Source organism: Salvia hispanica, chromosome 4 (genome assembly GCF_029641045.1).
Source record: "Salvia hispanica isolate PSC_SH4W2 chromosome 4, Shi_PSC_v1, whole genome shotgun sequence".
In the NCBI taxonomy this organism is placed as follows: Eukaryota; Viridiplantae; Streptophyta; class Magnoliopsida; order Lamiales; family Lamiaceae; genus Salvia; species Salvia hispanica.
Window position 1 is genome coordinate 22561068 of NC_142695.1, and position 18162 is coordinate 22579229.

Sequence of the window (18162 nt, forward strand, 5' to 3'; positions counted from 1 at the left end):
CTTCATTAATGGGCTGGGACCGTTTGTGCAAAAGACTGTTAGGATGTTTATGCCTCAAACTCTAGTACATGCATATGCTTTAGCTAGATTGCAAGAGTGTTTTGCCCCAGTTAGAGAAGGATTTTCGCAAGGCTCTAGGAGGTTTAGTAATAATGAATCTAAACCATCTCAGAACACTACACCTCTACTGCCTACTCCTATAATGCCTGCTGTAAAATCTCGTAGACTTTTAACCGAGGAAGAAATGGCTGATAGAAGGGCTAAGGGGTTATATTATGGCTATAATTAGGGCTGACAACTTTTGGCACGACACAATAACACGACACGTACCCGCACGAAATGAATGGGTATGTGCCAAAGCTTATTGGGTTCGTGTCCTTAACGTGTCGACACGATAACGACACGAAAACTTCGTGTCGTGTTCGTGTTACACGTTAAGAAATAATATTAATATATTATAATAATATTATTATTTTATTTATTTTAAAATTTTAAAATTAAAATTAAAATTTAATATTAGAAATAATATTAATATATTATAAAATTTATTATTATAGTGTCATTATTGTGTCGTGTCATATGTGTGTTGTTATCGTGTCGTGTTGACTCGAAGTGGTTCGTGTCGTTCATGGGTTCGTGTCGTGTTCGTGTCTGAGGGTAGTGGGTCATGTTCGTGTTTGGAGTTTTCTTAATGGGTCATGTCCGTGTTTGTTGTTATCGTATCGTGTCGTTATCGTGTCGACACGATAACGACACAACACACACGATTTGTCACCCCTAGCTGTAATGAGAAGTTTGATAAGGGTCATCGTTGTGGAAGGAAGCAGTTGTATTTGTTAGAAAAATGATGGAGGGCATCAGGATCCTGAACCTGAGGATGAAGTAAGGAGGAGGATTTGATGGATGATGAAAATCCTCTTATATCAATTCATGCTGTCAGTGGTTCATCTTCAAGAGGATTTAGAACCATGAGAGTAACTGGAAAGGTAGGAAAGAAAGTTGTACACATTCTTATTGATTCAGGAAGTACTCACAATTTTCTAGACTTACATCTGGCAAAACGTTTAGGACTTCATATTTCACCTATGAACCCTGTATCTTCTGTGGATGTAGCAAATGGAAACAGATTAGAATGCAATTCTGTGTGCAAAGGCTTGAAATGGATGTTGAGGGGCGCAACCTTCTTAACTGATGTGCTACTGCTACCTCTAGGGAATTGTGATATGGTGTTGGGGGTTCAGTGGTTGGAAACTTTGAGAGTAATTACATTAGATGGAAGAAGGCACATGCTGAGGGGAAGCCAACAAGGGCAGAAGGTTCAAACTGTTATAGAAAAAGAAATGGACAAACTTCTCACTCACTGTGATAGAGTTCAACTTTGTTGTATCAAAGTGGATGGGGAAGGTAGCTCTGAATTACTCTTGATGGAGAAGGCTGCTGGAGAAGAGCTAGATATTCCCCAGAATATTCAGAAATTTTTGAAGGATTAGAGTATGGTATTTGCTGAACCTACTTCCTTGCCTCCAATGAGATCACACAACCATAAAATCACTCTGATTCATGGTGCTTCTCCAGTGAACTCACGGCCTTATAGGCATTCTGCTATGCAAAAGAATATTAGAGAAAAACAAGTCAATGATCTGCTACAACAAGGTTTGATCCAACCTAGCTCAAGTTCCTTCTCCTCTCCTCTCCAGTGGTGTTAGTGAAGAAAAAAGATGGAACGTGGAGAATGTGTGTGGATTATAGGCATTTGAATAACCTTACACTCAATGATAAGTATCATATTCCTTTTATTGAAGAGCTCCTTGAAGAACTGAATGGTGCTACTATTTTGTTTAAAATTGATTTGAGGGTCGGCTACCATCAAATCAAAATGGAAGTTGAGGATATACACAAAACTGCTTTTAGGACCCATGATGGTCACTATGAGTTTGTGGTGATGCCATTTGGTCTCACAACCTTTCAAGGATTAATGAACAATGTGTTAGACCCTTCTTAAGGAAGTTTGTGTTGGTATTCTTCGATGATATACTAATATACAGCAGTGATATGGATGCTCACTTAAATCATTTGAAGTTAGTTTTTGAGAAGCTGCAAGAACAATCTCTTTGTGCTAAGAGAAGTAAGTGTGAATTTGTCCAGAATAAGATTGAATATTTGAGGCATATTATCTGTGAGAGTGGGGTTTCTACTGATCCCAAAAAGCTGCAAGCAATGCAAGATTGACCTGCCCGCTGAGGGGATTTTTAGGCCTCACTGGCTATTACAGAAAGTTCATAAAAAACTATGGTATTATTTGCAAGCCTCTTACTGATTTTTTGAGAAAATATGCTTTTATCTGGAATGAAGCTGCTGATAAGGCATTTGTAGAGCTGAAACAGGCTATGATGTCCCCTCCTGTATTGGCTCTACCTAATTTCTCTGTACCTTTTGTTGCGGAGACAGATGCTTCCAGCTATGGGATTGGTTCTGTGTTGATGCAGAACAGTCACCCTTTGGCTTTTATTAACAAATATCTATCACCAAAGCATAGGAGTCTATCTGTTAATGACAAAGAGCTTCTTGCTATTGTCTTTGCTGTTACACATTGGGGCCACTACTTAGGGAATCAACCTTTGAAGTCAGGGCAGATCACAAAACTCTTGCTCATTAGATGAAGCAGAAGTTAACTACACCGGGTCAGCTTAAATGGTTATCTAAACTAATGGCTTTTGATTTTGAGATCACCTATAAGAAAGGAGTAGAAAATGTGGTTGCGGATGCACATTCTAGAGTGCACTCTTCTGAGATTTTTTGTATGGCCATTACCTCGGTTTCTATTGATATTTACCCATTGATACAAGCAACTTGGGATACTGATTCTTGTCGGAAAACCTTGATCAGTGAGTTGAAGCAGAACCTTAACACTAAATCTAAGTACTCATGGATAGGTGAGCAGCTAAGGAGAAAAGGTCGATTGGTTGTTGGTGATGATCAGGATTTGAGGTTGAAGATCATCAATTTATTCCATAACACTAGCTCAGGGGGACACTCAGGGGTTTTAGCTACTTATAAAAGATTATCCTCTCTGTTCTACTGGCCTAACATGGAGAAACAAATAAGAAACTACAGTAGAGAATGTGACATCTGCCAGAGATACAATATGATCACTCTGCCTACCCGGGGCTACTGCAGCCATTGCCTATTCCAAAAGAGGCTTGGTCTCAGGTCAGCCTTGATCCCTTGTCCCATAGTAAATCTACTATACTGGTGGTGGTTGATAGACTCACCAAGTATGCTCACTTCATGAATCTTACTCATCCCTACACAGCCTTGACAGTTACCCAATCATTCTTGGATCATGTGTTTAAATTGCATGGATTACCAACTATTCTTATAAGTGATCGAGACAGGGTATTCCTCAACATTTTCTGGTCTGATTTTTTCAAATTGCAAGGGGTGGAATTGCATATGTCAACAGCCTATCACCCCTAATCAAATGGCCAAACTGAGGTGGTCAATCGATGCTTGGAAACTTACTTGAGGTGCATGTGTGGTGATCAACCGTCTAATTGGAGCAAGTGGCCGAGTTTGGCTGAATTTTGGTACAACACATCATTCCATTTGGCTATTGAATCGACTCCTTTTGAGGCTTTGTATGGCTACTCGGCCCCTATCCACATTCCTTACTTCAAAGGTGATTCGGCCATACATGATGTGAATGAGAGCTTGATGGCTAGGGATGCTATGATGTGAATTTTGGTACAACACAACACCTTATGAAGCAGCAACATGACAAACATCGCTCGGAGAGAACGTCCGCTGTTGAGTACAAACCAATCCCACATCGGAAATCTGAGGGAAGTTGGAAGGTGTATATAATTCCTGTCCAACCCCAATTAGTTTGAGGCCTTTTGGGAGTGACCCAAAAACAAATCCGTGTGGGCTTGACCTAAAGTGTACAATATCAAACTAATGTTTGCTGACGCCGACAATCCTGACAAGTCCTCAAATTTGCCCTCCACGGGCAACTAACAAACCTCCCCCTCAAACCGAGACCACATCGAAACACATAATGGGATCCGACTCAGACGGATCGTCGGCCCCACTCAAACATGGGTCTCGCAAATCGGACCAGACCCGATGCCAACCTGGCTCTGATACCACTTGCCAGGATTGTCGGCGTCGGCAAACATTAGTTTGATATTGTCCGCTTTGGGTCAAGCTTGCACGGATTTATTTTTGGGTCACTTGGCCTCAAACTAATTGGGGTTGGACAGTAATTAAATACACCTTCCAACTTTCCTCAGATATCCGATGTGGGATTGGTTTGTACTCAACATCCACAATAGGAGATTGGGTTTACTTAAAGCTGCAATCCTACCGGCAAAACACCCTACGCGATCGCCAGTTTCAGAAATTGAGTCCTCGGTATTTTGGACATTTTAAGGTCGTGGATAAGTATGGAGAAGTCGCCTACAAGCTACAGCTTCCGGCGAATAGCAAGATTCACCCGGTCTTTCATGTGTCCCAATTGAAGAAGAAGATGGGACCATTATCACAATTGCATGGTACTCTGCCTGTCATGGGCAACTCCACCTTCCTTGAATCGGTGCAGATCCTTGACCGTCGTTTAGTGAAGAGGGGTAACAGGCCGGCGACACAGGTTCTGATTCATTGGGAAAATTCCTTCCCAGAAGATGCCACCTGGAAGTTTATGTACGACATTCAGGACCGATTTCCTCACTTCAAACCTTGAGGACAAGGTTACTTGAGGGGGAGAGATTTGGTACATGAAAGAGAGAAGTAAAGAATAAACACAAAAAAGTGACCTAAATAAGAGTGTGCAAGGGTGCATGCACACGTGGAATGATAGGAACAAATCATCACACACGCGTGAGTGTTGGAAGTTAGGAAGTTAGGAAGTCGTTAGGAGGCGGTTAGAGGTTGTTAGATTGGGAATCTGAGCTGTTTGCTTAGTCACAACTATATAAGCTGATCTTATTCATTGTAATACGCATATTATGACTTAATGCAAAGTTCTTCTTCTACTCTCTCTTCTCCGTCAACTAGCTCGATTTGTGTAGGTGCTATTCCGGTTGCCGTTCCTATCTCCGGTGGCCTCAATACCGCACCACAAACTTTGCCTAGTGTTGGTGATCACAATTTGTTCAAATTTGAACAAAAACTCTCCTCTGATGGTCGTTTGATCCTTCGGTGCAATGCTGCAACAGGTTTGGATAGAAGCTTTACCACAAGTTGGAGACTGATGAGTTTCCGAACGGCCGACAAAGTTTCAGCTATTGCAGCGCTGCCCCAGAATCTTTTTATCACCCTTAGATCCTTGGAAGATGTTCCCATAGAGACTATGGTATGGGTTTCTGATAATAGCAATACTTTAGGCACATCCCACGTGAAACAAGAGTTATCTTCCAAGGATACTTACGCCAATGTTGTTTCTGTTGGGCTAATATATGAAGGTGCCCTCATTTTGGACTCCAGCACTATGCTGGAAGTGGAGAAGAGTGTTAGATTTTGAGGAATTGAGTGAGCAAATTGACACATTGTCGATTCCACCGTCCTTTCCGCTGACTCTTGAGGTGGAGAATATTCTCTTAGATTTGATGGATTCCAAGCCAATGGAGGTGTCCTATCATGGGGATGGCGAATGGAGCGGTGCTACTCTTAAATTTGGTGGAGACGACGGAGCTCGCATATTTGACCTGGGAGTTTTCAAGGGGGTTGAAACCATCCAAGTTACATATAGTGTTGTTGGGGTGGATGCTTCCCATTGCGATGCCACGGTGGTTGATGCGACTGAGGTGGTTGCTATGTTCCAGATATTATTGTACTCCATGGTTGCGAATCAATCATTTGTCGAGATAAGAGTGTTTGACTATGCTAACTTTGGTGAGAAATTTGGAACTGCTGAGATGCTCACGTTCATGTTCTTAATTCATGACCCTCCTTGAGGGCAAGGTGGTTTTCAACGGCGAGAGAGTTGATAGGGTCCTCGATCTAGCAAATCTCGCCGAAGATCATCTCCAATATTTTAGTGTATCTTTGATTTTAGTTAGTTATCTTTATTTATTCTCCATATCTTTTGTAATCTTTTATTTTAATTATGTTTCTTGATTAGCAAGACATATGTTAGGATTTAGAATTCTATATAATAGAATTCTATCGTATTTTCATTCATTGAGAAATATGAAATAAACTTCTATTCTCATTCTTGTTCAATCTCCGCATGCTCTACAAACCCCCCAATGGGGAACTTAACCCCTATCACATGCAGATTATAAATTTTTGTGTCTAATTAAATATATTATGATAGACAAGTTTTGGGGGTACTCTGGTATCCATTTTTTCTCATGTGGCTCTGCCACTGCGGTGGTGGAGGCTGAAGCTCCGGTGCTGGAACTGTGAGAGAAGTCAGAAAGAGAGTTGAGAGAGACTTTATTTCTTGTTGGGCTTTTATTTTATTTAAATTTTGGAGAAGTGTTGGACTCCAAATTAAATAGGTCTTTGGGCCATCTTTAAAAATTAAAATAGCTAACCCTGAACCCTAAACTCAAATGTTCTTTTAAATATTTCTCAGGCTAATTTAAGTTGTTGGACTATAATTAATTAATTCCTAAAGTTAAGGTTAATTAATTATTAAGCTTGGATTGAATTAATTTTCCTGGAATTAATTTAAATACGTGTACTTACATAATTCAATTCAAGTAAATCCTTGGATTTAGTCGGTTAATTAATCTCTTGATTATTTTATTTCCAACAACCAAATCTCAAGTTTTATTTAAGCGAAAAAGTTAATGGTTGAGAGAACGAGAAGATAGAGTGCATATCGTAGGTGCATATCATCCGCATATATTTAATTCTTGGCGTTAAATCAATTACTATCTTTTATTGGATAATATCCATCGCAAGGAATTTAACTCTAAGCGGAAAATATTGTTTTATGGAGTTGGAAATGTACGAGGTGAATTTTTTATTATACATATAAATGTGGTATAAAGTTTGTTTAAGATAATATTTATTTATGCATGATGTCTATCTTTTTGATGGATAAATTTGTTCAATGATTTATTATATGATGTCTATCTCTCAATAACGGCGAGAATAAAACATAAAGTAGAACAATCACCAAAGAAATGAATTGTACCCTGTTTATGGGTAATGATGTGTTTATTCCTTGCACCCCTGTTTGGGTGTCTATAGAGCTAGACTGCTAATTCCACATTAGCATGAGTTTAATCAAGTTCCTTTTTTTTTCTTGCATCCTTTTATTGATGTGCATTGTTGCAGTTACGTTTTGCACACAAAAATGATGAAACCTTAATATTTGATGTGGTATTTCAAGGAAAGGAGCAATGTCTTCTTACTTCCAATTCAATCTTTCCCCATTTACAAGAGAAAGCAGGGGAGGGAGTTTGGGGATGGAAAAAGATGAATAGCAGAAATAAGAAAGAGAAAGAAGATGTGGGAATATTTCATTTTCTCGGCTCTTTCTTCAAAATTGTAAACCCAAAACTTGTAACAGCCCGACATTTCTAGGGTATAATAAATGCGGCGACTACTACTTAGGCGAACTTAAATGCAACAAGAACAGAGACTAGAGTTTCAATTAAAGAGATTTACCGAGTATTTAATGAAGATCAAGGCAATAAGTCAACGACTAACTTACGAGAATCAAGACTTAATAGATTAGGCTCAAAAGTCAAAGGTTTAGCATAATTCCAACAAAACGCAATAATTCCCCTCATTCCAAAACAAAGAATTAAGTTCACCACAACCAAAGATAATAAGTTTCAAAATATTCAGCGGAAGCATTCCAAGAGAAAGCGAAGCCATGTATGAGGACACGACTACACTCAAAATCCCAACCATCCATTTATTCGATTCAACCATCTCAACACCACCGACCGCCCATCGCCGCTCAACCTGCACATAGGGAAAACACATGCAGGGCTGAGTATTTTAAACATACTCAGTGGACTCATGCCAAAACATTTTATAGTTATGCCACTCTTACCATAGTGAACTCGAGGTTTTGCATTTATTTAAAGATAAGCATCGAGTATCACAAAATATTTCATGGACTGGCCAGTCAAACAATACCTCCCATTTTTTCATCAATCATCATTTCATATGGTGCGACGAAGTGTGGCCACACTTTCGCCCACGAGATCGGCCGACTAGCAAGGACGGCTCCCGATCTCCAGTGTACACTAGCCTGATAGGGTTTGCGGCCCTACTCAGACCCGAATTCGTTTTTATAGCCCTTTAGCCTAATGGAGCGTACTCACAATCTAGGCATCAGGCACACGCAATATCCAAAATAATTCATAGGCATGGCATAACAGTTTAATCCACCCTTATTTCTCCAACATCATAAATTTTGCATATAGAAGAGTTTAAGAATAAAGCCCACCTCGATTTCCTTCGAGTTCAAAAACGCACTTCTTCTTGTTATCACACCGGGAACGCGAACTATCACCTTTAGTTCATATATTTCAAATAAGTCTCCAATCATGGATCAAAATATGCATGATCTCACGTTTCCCTCTTCCCATCGATTATTTCCAATATCACCAATCAAAATCAAAGTACGATTATCATATCGTTTTTATTCACACAACAACTCCAGATTTATCATCAAATCGTGTCACGCATGAGTGTTTCCCACACACAACACACGCACACACACACAACACATGTGCACGCCTACCGAGGCATGCACACACACACACACACACTCTCGGCCACACACACACATGCATCCAAATTCACCGATTAATTTCCCCCTTCACTCGTTCTAAATGCATGTGGACTCAAGAACACCGATTGATCGGTAGGAGAAGAAAAGATTAATAATAGAAGTACCTTTTCTTGCAAAAACAAACGGTAGAAATAAGTAGGATCTTGATTCTTCAACAAAATCTTGAATTGCAGCTTCAATCTTCTCCAAAAGATGAAGAATTAACGGATAAAATAGAAGAAAAATTTGAGAGAGTGGGAGATGGAGAGAGCGACGTGATTTAGGGGGTGGGGCGATTTTTCTGTAGTGCTAGGGTTTAGGATTCTCACTCTTATTTATAGAGTGCAAAATATAATATCTTTAATTAAATAAATTAAAGATTTGGAAGAGATTTAAGGAGAAAGTGGCGTTAAAAAGGTTGAGGAAAAAGGGGATTTCGAATTTTCTAGGCTATTTAATTAGCCTATGATTTAATTTGAATATTTCACGGAGTAGAATAAAATATCACGGAGCAAGAAAATAAATAAAAATCTCCCCAACTAAAAAGTGAAAAGTGGCGTGATTTTCAATTCCTTAGAAGGAATTTAATTTAAATCCTAATTTAATTAGGATATGGCAAGATCTTCTTAGATTTGGCAAGATATGCTAGGATATTTGAATTTATTTATGGAAGAGAATAAACAAGGGATCAAATAAAATAATAATAAAATCCATTCTCCCATAAAACATGGGATTTTCGAAAACTCCCCCTAGAGACAATAAAGGGGCCGAACATTTCATCAATAAATAGGAATATTCGGACTTTGGATTTAATTCGGATAATTATCCCAAGCAATAATTTAAATCCAAGAAAAATAGGATTTCTTTCCAATAAATAGGAGGGGGTCGAAAATTCCACATACTTAAATAATGCTCCTATTTAATTCTCACTCATCCCTTAGAAAAATAATTCACCACAAATATCATTTCTTCCCACATCAAAATATTCACATTTTCGAATTTCCACCTCCATTCTACACTTTCCAACGACTTTGACCATTCCACGGCCACGTCATATTTTCCACCATGTTGACTATTCAATAGCCACGTCATATTTTCACAAGTTTGACTATTCAACTCAAACTCAACTCGATATCGCAATTAGGTCACAAAGAATATTGCAATTTATCACTTATCATTTAATTCCACAAATCATAGCATTAAGAGCATTTAATGCAAAAATTTCCACGTCACAAAAATTAGGGTTCGAAAAAGCGGGGCGTTACATTAGTGGCTAATAATTAATAAATGTACTTAATATATTAAAATTGTTAATTTTAATAAAAAAAAACTGGTGATTAGATATTCTTATAAAATACTATCAATATGATATTTTATTATGATTAAAATTTAATTTTAAATGAAAAATGCTGAAATAAGTTGTGGCCAATTTAGGATGGATTTATTGCGGATGTTGTGGTTGGAATTTAAAATGATGATGTGACAGGAGAAAAATGAGTTTTGACAGGTTTTGGGGCGGTTTTTCCCACCTCCTATTGTGGATGCCCTTAGGTAGGGTTGACAAATTATGTGGACTAAGTTGTTATCAAGTTAACCTAATATCGACCCAACCCAATAAGTCCACGCCCTAACCAAAATCAGTGGATCCTTATCGATCACATCCCATTAATTTCGTGCGAATAATCATGTCATGTCAAAAAGTCAATCTCACTGTTAATATTAGTAAGTTAATATACAAACTAGCTTGACACGACACGATAACTACCAGAACATGATATTACACGATTAAAGCTTGATATTACACTATAAAATATGATAATACCATGGTTAAAACATGATCAAAACTTTATGGTTTTAAATCTAAATAATAAAATTAAAGTTGAATATTTTTTAATTAATAGAGACAATTAACATAATAATTTTTATTTCTTATCGATTAATCCAAACCCAATCCAAAATCATTAGGTTTTTATTGGTCAATCTGATAAGAACCCAAATCCAAAAAAGCTCGACTCAAACGTATTAATTTCATATAAATTTATATCGGATTATTATATTAGATAAAAAATTGCAAGTTCTACACTTAAAAGGGAAGTGCTCAAGCTAGCCGTGGGATGAAGTCAGGAAACCATATGACATTGTGTGCCTTTTCTTCCCAAACAATAAAATCGATACCAAATTTTGAGATGTAAAAGATGTACGATCTAGCATTCTATTTCATAAATGAGTTTACGCTGTCAAATAAAATGACTTATTTATACCAATTAATTAAAAAATACTATACGACAGCCTTAAATTCCCACCAGCCCACTATTACAACAGTTTTGCATTTATTATGAAAAGGGAAACAAAATAAAGTAGAGGGGCCCTTTGTTCAACTCTAGACGTGGACCAAGTAAATAATCTATACAAATCGAATTGGGATGACTCAATAGTCAATACCATCACAAACTTGGTGGTTGTATTATTATTGTATATCCCTAATCCAATACTTTCTCGATATCCATAAAATTATAGGTATTTTATTCGTAGAAGGTTGTCTCTAACTCATTATACATATTTATTAATTTTTTTTCAACTTATATTATTATAGTCCACCATTACAATTTAAAAAACACTAATAATAGGTCATATTTGGTTGACGGGAAAGTAAAGTTGGCAAGGAAAATAATTCCTGGGAAAATGAATCCCGGGAATATGATTCCTAGTAACTTTACTTTCCCGTGTTTGGAAAATATCAAGATTTTAAATTTATATTTAATTTAAACACCAAACTAAAAATATACTTATTATTTTTTATTTATAAAAAAGAATAATAATATAAAATTCTTAATAAACTATTTATTACAAATAATTATATTATTATATTTATTATTACAATGGATAATTTAAATATGGATTATCTAGCATAATATAAAATAATACATATAATTATAGTTTGAAATATTATACTCATTTATAATAATAATAATAATAATGATAATAATAATTAGTATTATAATTATAATATTTAAGGATGTTATACGTGAATAAATTTAATAAATGAAAATTACACTATAACTTTATTGATTAATTATTAATTTATAAAAATAATAATTATTATTTATCATACGATTTATATTATATAATTATATTTTAATTATTTAATAAATTATGAATTATTATAAAATAAGTTATAATTATGATAATTTTAATCATAGTTATTTATTTTCTAAAATTAAGTAGTATGATTTATATTTTTAAATTATTTTTAAAACATTCTAAATAATAATAATAATAATAATAATAATAATAATAATAATAAAACTATACTATATGCATTATATAGGTAAAGAATCCTAAAACTGGGAAAAAGAATAACTAAGAAAAGCTAGGATTCAGAATCCTGGAAAATTGTACTAACTTTCCTTGTTCTCGGATTCTGATTACTTTCCCAGTTTGATTAAAAATTGAAACAAACACAAGAATTTAAAATTTAAGGAATCAGATTACTTTCTCAGACAGAATCCTGGCAACCAAATATGGCCTAATAATAATGTGAGTCATATTATCCACTACCACTAATTTAACTACCCTTCTCATCCTCTCTCTTACTTCACAGTCTACTCCATACATTAATTATATTGTTAATTACTATAAATCTTTTAAGAGTATTGGTAATTGGTAATGCGTTTACCTTTGAATTGTAACTCAAAGGATGAAATATGATTTTTGAAAAACAAAGTCACTCAACTCATAAAAGTAACCATATAACTTTTATACCAAATGGTAATTAATAACAACTTACATTTTTCTTACCACCGACTAATTAAATTAGGAGTAGCAGACAATCCTAATAAGTCTCCATACTAGGATTACATACTCATATTTATTCCATAATTTATGTCAATTCCTATCTATGCAATGAGAAATCAATAGGTAGACCAATTAAAATAGTGTATGTTACATAAGCAAAGTAAAACAAAAAAAATAGAAAATGAAACAAGAATTACAAGATAGATCAGGCAATCCTAGGAATTGAGTAGGATGAATTGAGAGTTGGATTGACCTGCAAGAAGAGATAATTCCCAGCAAAAAGTTCACCAAAATGAGAGTGACTTTCCCTCAATCTCTTGCACACTTTTTTCCATGCAAACTTCACCAATCTTGCCTTTACTTTCAACAATCTCTTCAAATTTGGGATCTTCACTCTCAATCTTTTCTTGAGGTGAATCCTTTTGAGTCTTGAGCTTCTCAGCCTGCCGATCACTTTCTCGCGGAGGTCGTAGTATTCGTCGTCGTCGTCGAACCAAGCCTCGTGCCTTAGCCGCTGGTATGAGACCTTGGCATTCGAGGCCATGGCCATTCAAGAAGCAATATTGCTTTGAGTTTTCAAGAGAGAGGACAAAATAAATATGGGATGTCCTTTTCTAACAAACAGTTCATTCACATAAGTAGTGTGTGTGTGTATTGCTAGTGCTTGTGATTATAAGAGGTGGTTATTAGGTTTGGTGTTTGTTGAGTGCATTTATTGTGATGAATTGATTGGTTTCATTAGTTTCGGATTTGCAATCGACCACGTAAAGATACTCTCATTCTTATCTTGTTTATATCGTTGGGGTTGGAGTTGGATCATATAAAGCTCATTTTAATACTATACAAATTATAAATCATTTTTCGTCCTTAAATCTGCATCTGATAATGGTATAATGTACTCCCTTCTTCCCAAAATATAACATATTTTAGGCTTTTGATTTTGTTTCAATCAAGATGAATTATCTCTCTCCCATTAAAGTTTTCAGTTTCCAACTCCCTCATTTAATATGCATTTTGTTGAAAATATAGTTTGGAAGTTTTGTTTTTTACCCCCATTTTGGGCTTCTTGAGTTTATTGGAGTATGAACTAGATCTCAGAGATATGCGTGAATTTTAAAAATTGGTGTCAATTTATATTTCTCAATCCTCTGCAAAAGCATCAAACGTCTTAGATTTGTATAGGATGGAGTAATATTTGAAGCAAAATCAACAAAAGCTGAAAACGTTTTATAGAATTTGGGAAGGATTTGGAGTAATAATTAAGCAAAGGCTTAACATGTTATTTTTTCTCAATCTTGAACGTAAATATATCTGCTTTATATTTATTGCAAGCTGCTGTGTTTTGGTGGAAGAGTAAAGAGTAGTAGTAGTAGTATTTTTTTAAATGGAAAATTATAAAAAGTTCTACCGCGTTACTACCACAAGTCCACAAGTTGCGAATTAAATAACTGAACTAAATTTACAGAAGAATAAATAGACCGCAGTAGTAAATCCTTTTCTCTTTCAATCAATTTAATTAGGGCTGACAATTTTTGACACGACACGATAACACGACACGAACCAGCACAAAATTAATGGGTTTGGGTCAGAGCTTATCGTGTTCATGTCCTTATCAGGTCGACCCATTAAGGACACGAAAATTTCGTGTCGTGTTCGTGTCGGGTTCGTGTTATCCGTTAACAATGCGTGTTCGTGTCGTGTTATCCGTTAACACATAATATTTTAATATTATTATTCTTATTAACACATAATATTTTAATATTATTATTCTTATTATTTTCATTTTTCAATACTTATTTTCGTGTCATTAATGGGTTCGTATCGTGTTGACCCGAAACGGTTCGTGTCGTTAATGGGTTCGTGTCGTGTTCGTGTCGTGTTCGTGTCTGAGGGTAGCGGGTCGTGTTCGTGTTTGAGGTTTTCTTAACGGGTCGTGTTCGTGTTTGTTGTTATCGTGTTCGTGTCGTTATCGTGTCGACACGATAACGACCCGACACGCACGATTTGCCACCCCTAAATTTAATCATGAAAACTCTAATTTCCAAAGAGTTTCCAAGAACATAACAAAGCTTTTATCAAAAGTAATATTAAAAAAGAATTTTGAAAAAATCAAGGTAATTGAACTCCTAACCCAAGGCTATGATTAAGCTTGATATCATTCTCACCAATCTCTGTATATGAAATACTACTACTTACCAGGAAAAAGAATAAAGATATGGCAACCACAATTTATGCACAAACACTCATGAACAAACTAGCTAGCATGCATCAAGAAACTGAAGAAATTCAATGCTATGAAGTCGATACACGAGCAACGGGGCAAATCAACTTCAGTAGAGCTTGATTCTGGTCCTGATTTTACTGCGGCAGATTGGGCATAGTTCAAGAGGTTGGCCACAATCACGGCATGTCTGAGAATAAGAAATGCAATCGCATGCATCAATAAATCGTGTAGCAGCTTGGATTCGTTCTGTTAGTAATAATACAAGGGTAGATGGCTATACCTGGTGACCACAACCAAAGGCCATGTCTTTCAGGTTAGTAAGGCAAATTGGACATGTCTGTAAAACCCAAACGAAATATAAGTTGTGAATCTAAAAAAGCACTGTTCCCATTGTTTTGTAGTACTTGAGGGACTCTATAGCGAGATTCATACCCGGTCTTCATCAAGAGAGGTTGTAGCAGCATCAGGAGAAGGAGATGTAGTATCTGCAGCAAAGTTGTGAGCAACGTATGAACTTGAGCTATGTTGAAAGCTCGTTGCCTTTGAGGGATTTGAGACCGAACCAAAAGCAGCACCACAGGCAGGAGGAGGAAGGGCAACCCGACGGGGCACATTCCCATTCCTTCGGCTAAATCACACGAATAAGGATTAAACTAATAGAAAACTCTAGCACATGAATGTATCAGAATGAGCAAGTAAAACAAAATCAGAGCAATGATTACCCTAATAAACTAAGCTCCATTGTTGCTTTATATTGATTTGGGACTTCCATCAGTGCTGAAAGAGCGAATTCTGTCTCATTCCGGGATTGCTGTGCACTTTTTGACATGATTTCTGTGAAATTGACAAACTGGGAGAACACAAAAATTTAGTCAGCCAAGAGAAATATTAGTAAGTAGTAGTAATATTCAGATATCACAAATTACAACATGCAATGGACCTGGAAATTGTCGAAATCCCGAGCAGGAATGTTGTCATCAAACTCCCTCATCATGTCCCAGGGGCCATCTCCAACCCCAACCAAAACAATAGATAGAGGAACCTTGCTGCAAAAATTAAAGAAACGTTATTCTAAGATCAAGAAGGTTAAAAACATATTTTGCTTATCTTGCCAGACACTTGCCTAGCTTTAACAATTGCATCAACAGTTTGACGCTCTTGTGGACTTAAACGCCCACTCTGAGTATCAACACTTCTGGTAACCTACAAATATGAATATGATTGGTTGCTAAGAAATGCTTCGTCAGAGCCGATATTACAAGAAAAGAGCGCTTTTAAGTAAAAGGTACTGGAAATATTACCTGTCCATCTGCGATGATCAGTAGAACATGATACTGGCCTCCACTCTCCTCAACAATAGTTGCAGCCATTTCAATAACTGGCGCAAAAGATGTCGGACCTGAAGCAGTATGGAAACATAGCAAGCCATAAATTAAAAAGCATTCAAATACTAGGCTCTATAAGATGGGGATGAAGATATCTAACCTGCAAGTTTCAAAGTAGGAACAATTTCTTTGTATAAACTCAAGACTTCCTCAAATCCCTGGCAGAATCTTCCATCAGGACGGAAACTAAATACATGCCGATCATGAGTTGATGCTGCCAACATTAATATTACAAGAACCGATGATTACATTTCGGGTGAATCAATCAATTATATTCTGCTTATGAGTAATCACAAGTTTAATGTGCACTAACCATCTCCGAATCCAAAACACGGAATCATGTTGTCGTCATCAAAAGCCACCAAGGTTTTCCCAATAATTGATATTGCTTGCTGATAAGGATTCAGACGGTCATCAATATGATGTAAGCTTCGACCATTATATGACTTCCTGCCTGGAGACGGAGTCGAATTCAAGATATTTCTCTAAATGATCCGGCATCTAATTAAAATATCTATCTAAAAAGTAAAGAGAGAACTGAACCTGTCCACTCATTGCTCTTAGTGAAATCTATTCCAACAATAAGGTTGGAAGATTCAAGACCCTCATGTCTTAGAGCTTCAGTAACCTAGAAAAATATAATTTTCATAGTTAATGCATTTCTAAGAAAGAAATAGACTTAAAACGGATTCAGAAAAGTAACAACAGAATTAAATTATACAAAAATCAAAACACTAACACAAGCATCATCTTTATCAACAAAAATTATGTAACTTTGGAATATGACGTAAAAAAGATAAGGAATACCTATATTTGATGACATACATCAACAACTTGAAAACAGAGGGAGAGACAGAAATCTCAAGAAGTTCAAATTCAAAACACATGTATCATTCTACTTCAGCATAATTTCTGTTTATTTCAATTGTTCACAAACATCAGCATGTCAATCGTCTAAATATTCTTTTCAGTTGAAACTTTTAGGATTTTTTTTACCATTTATAGCCAATTTTCCACATTAATATTTGTACTCCATAATAATAAGAATAATAAAAATAAAAATAATGCATCTATTTTAGATGCAAACTCCACAAACTTATGTTACACTGGGACAACCAAAACTCTGGCTAACATGGTTTCAATAATATCACTCTGAAAAACCTACACAAATCATCAATCACCACTCCTATGTAAAACAGTTCATCGTGTCTAATGACTTTTATCATAGTAATTACTGAGATGGCATGTTCAAATTTCCACAAAATAATGTGTCGATGCACAGACAATTTTTGCCTATGACTCAAAGGTGCTTCAATGGTCTTTTCCAGATTCCAGCAAAACTCTCCCAATATTTATGATTGATTTTTCTGATAAACAGAATAGTCTCTTATCCCTTTATCCCTTATCCCTTTTGCGTAGCTTTGATGCTGCACAGGATGATTCTGAGGAGCCCTTGAAGATTGTCCCCAACCCCCCCGATTCTCAGAACCAGAGCTCCTGTTCCCCATCAACTCAATCGACCTTGTAAATTTTTTTAATTTTAATCCTCAATAATCACAGAAACAACACAACCTCGTCTCAATTTCAGAGCTCCAAACGCCTGAAGAAAATTGAATCGCACCGAATATTCAATGGAAACGCCCAATGCAAGTTGGCAGAACAAAATTTAAAAAAAAATTAGTAAATTAATTCAGACGGCAAAAAGTAAGCGCCACTTTGCACATTGCAAATTATTCAAATTAGTTATATAGCACCAAATCGGTGGGTTAAATATTCAATAACGTGTTCGCATTACCCACAGCGGCGGCGGCCGACTTCGCTTTGAGACGTCTCTCTCTGTGTATAAATGTAACAGTATGTAATCAATGACGAAAAGTGGAAACGCAGGAAATTCATAGTTAACTACAGTCTACAGGAAAAACCTAAAATAATCAGAAAATCGTTCCGTATGTTGAATGAAAACTTGGAATTCCAGCCAAAAAAACTACCAAAGCTTCAGTCAAATCTCCATTTTT

General features: G+C 36.3%; 1 protein-coding gene across 1 annotated transcript; it reads right to left on the minus strand.

Moving 5' to 3' along the window:
* Window positions 1-14636: 14636 nt before the first annotated feature.
* Window positions 14637-17921, minus strand: LOC125192588 (E3 ubiquitin-protein ligase RGLG2-like). Its single transcript, XM_089056614.1, has 11 exons — window positions 17506-17921; window positions 16691-16775; window positions 16461-16601; window positions 16248-16361; window positions 16064-16161; window positions 15886-15965; window positions 15703-15808; window positions 15485-15612; window positions 15195-15390; window positions 15043-15099; window positions 14637-14949 (listed from the first exon to the last, which is right to left on the minus strand). The coding sequence occupies exons 1-11, from the start codon at window positions 17653-17655 to the stop codon at window positions 14869-14871; spliced, it is 1236 nt and encodes a 411-aa protein (XP_088912740.1). The 5' UTR covers window positions 17656-17921; the 3' UTR covers window positions 14637-14868.
* Between the last annotated feature and the right edge of the window lie 241 nt (window positions 17922-18162).

What these genes read in the sequence shown, in the direction of transcription:
- LOC125192588 (XM_089056614.1), bottom strand. Translation starts at nt 17,655, where the DNA reads ATGGGGAACAGGAGCTCTGGTTCTGAGAATCGGGGGGGTTGGGGACAA. An exon ending in ATGGAGCTTAGTTTATTAGG is followed by an intron (nt 15,391 to 15,484) that starts GTAATCATTGCT and finishes CGTGTGATTTAG; the next exon opens with CCGAAGGAATGGGAATGTGC. An exon ending in CCTCTCTTGATGAAGACCGG is followed by an intron (nt 15,100 to 15,194) that starts GTATGAATCTCG and finishes TGGGTTTTACAG; the next exon opens with ACATGTCCAATTTGCCTTAC.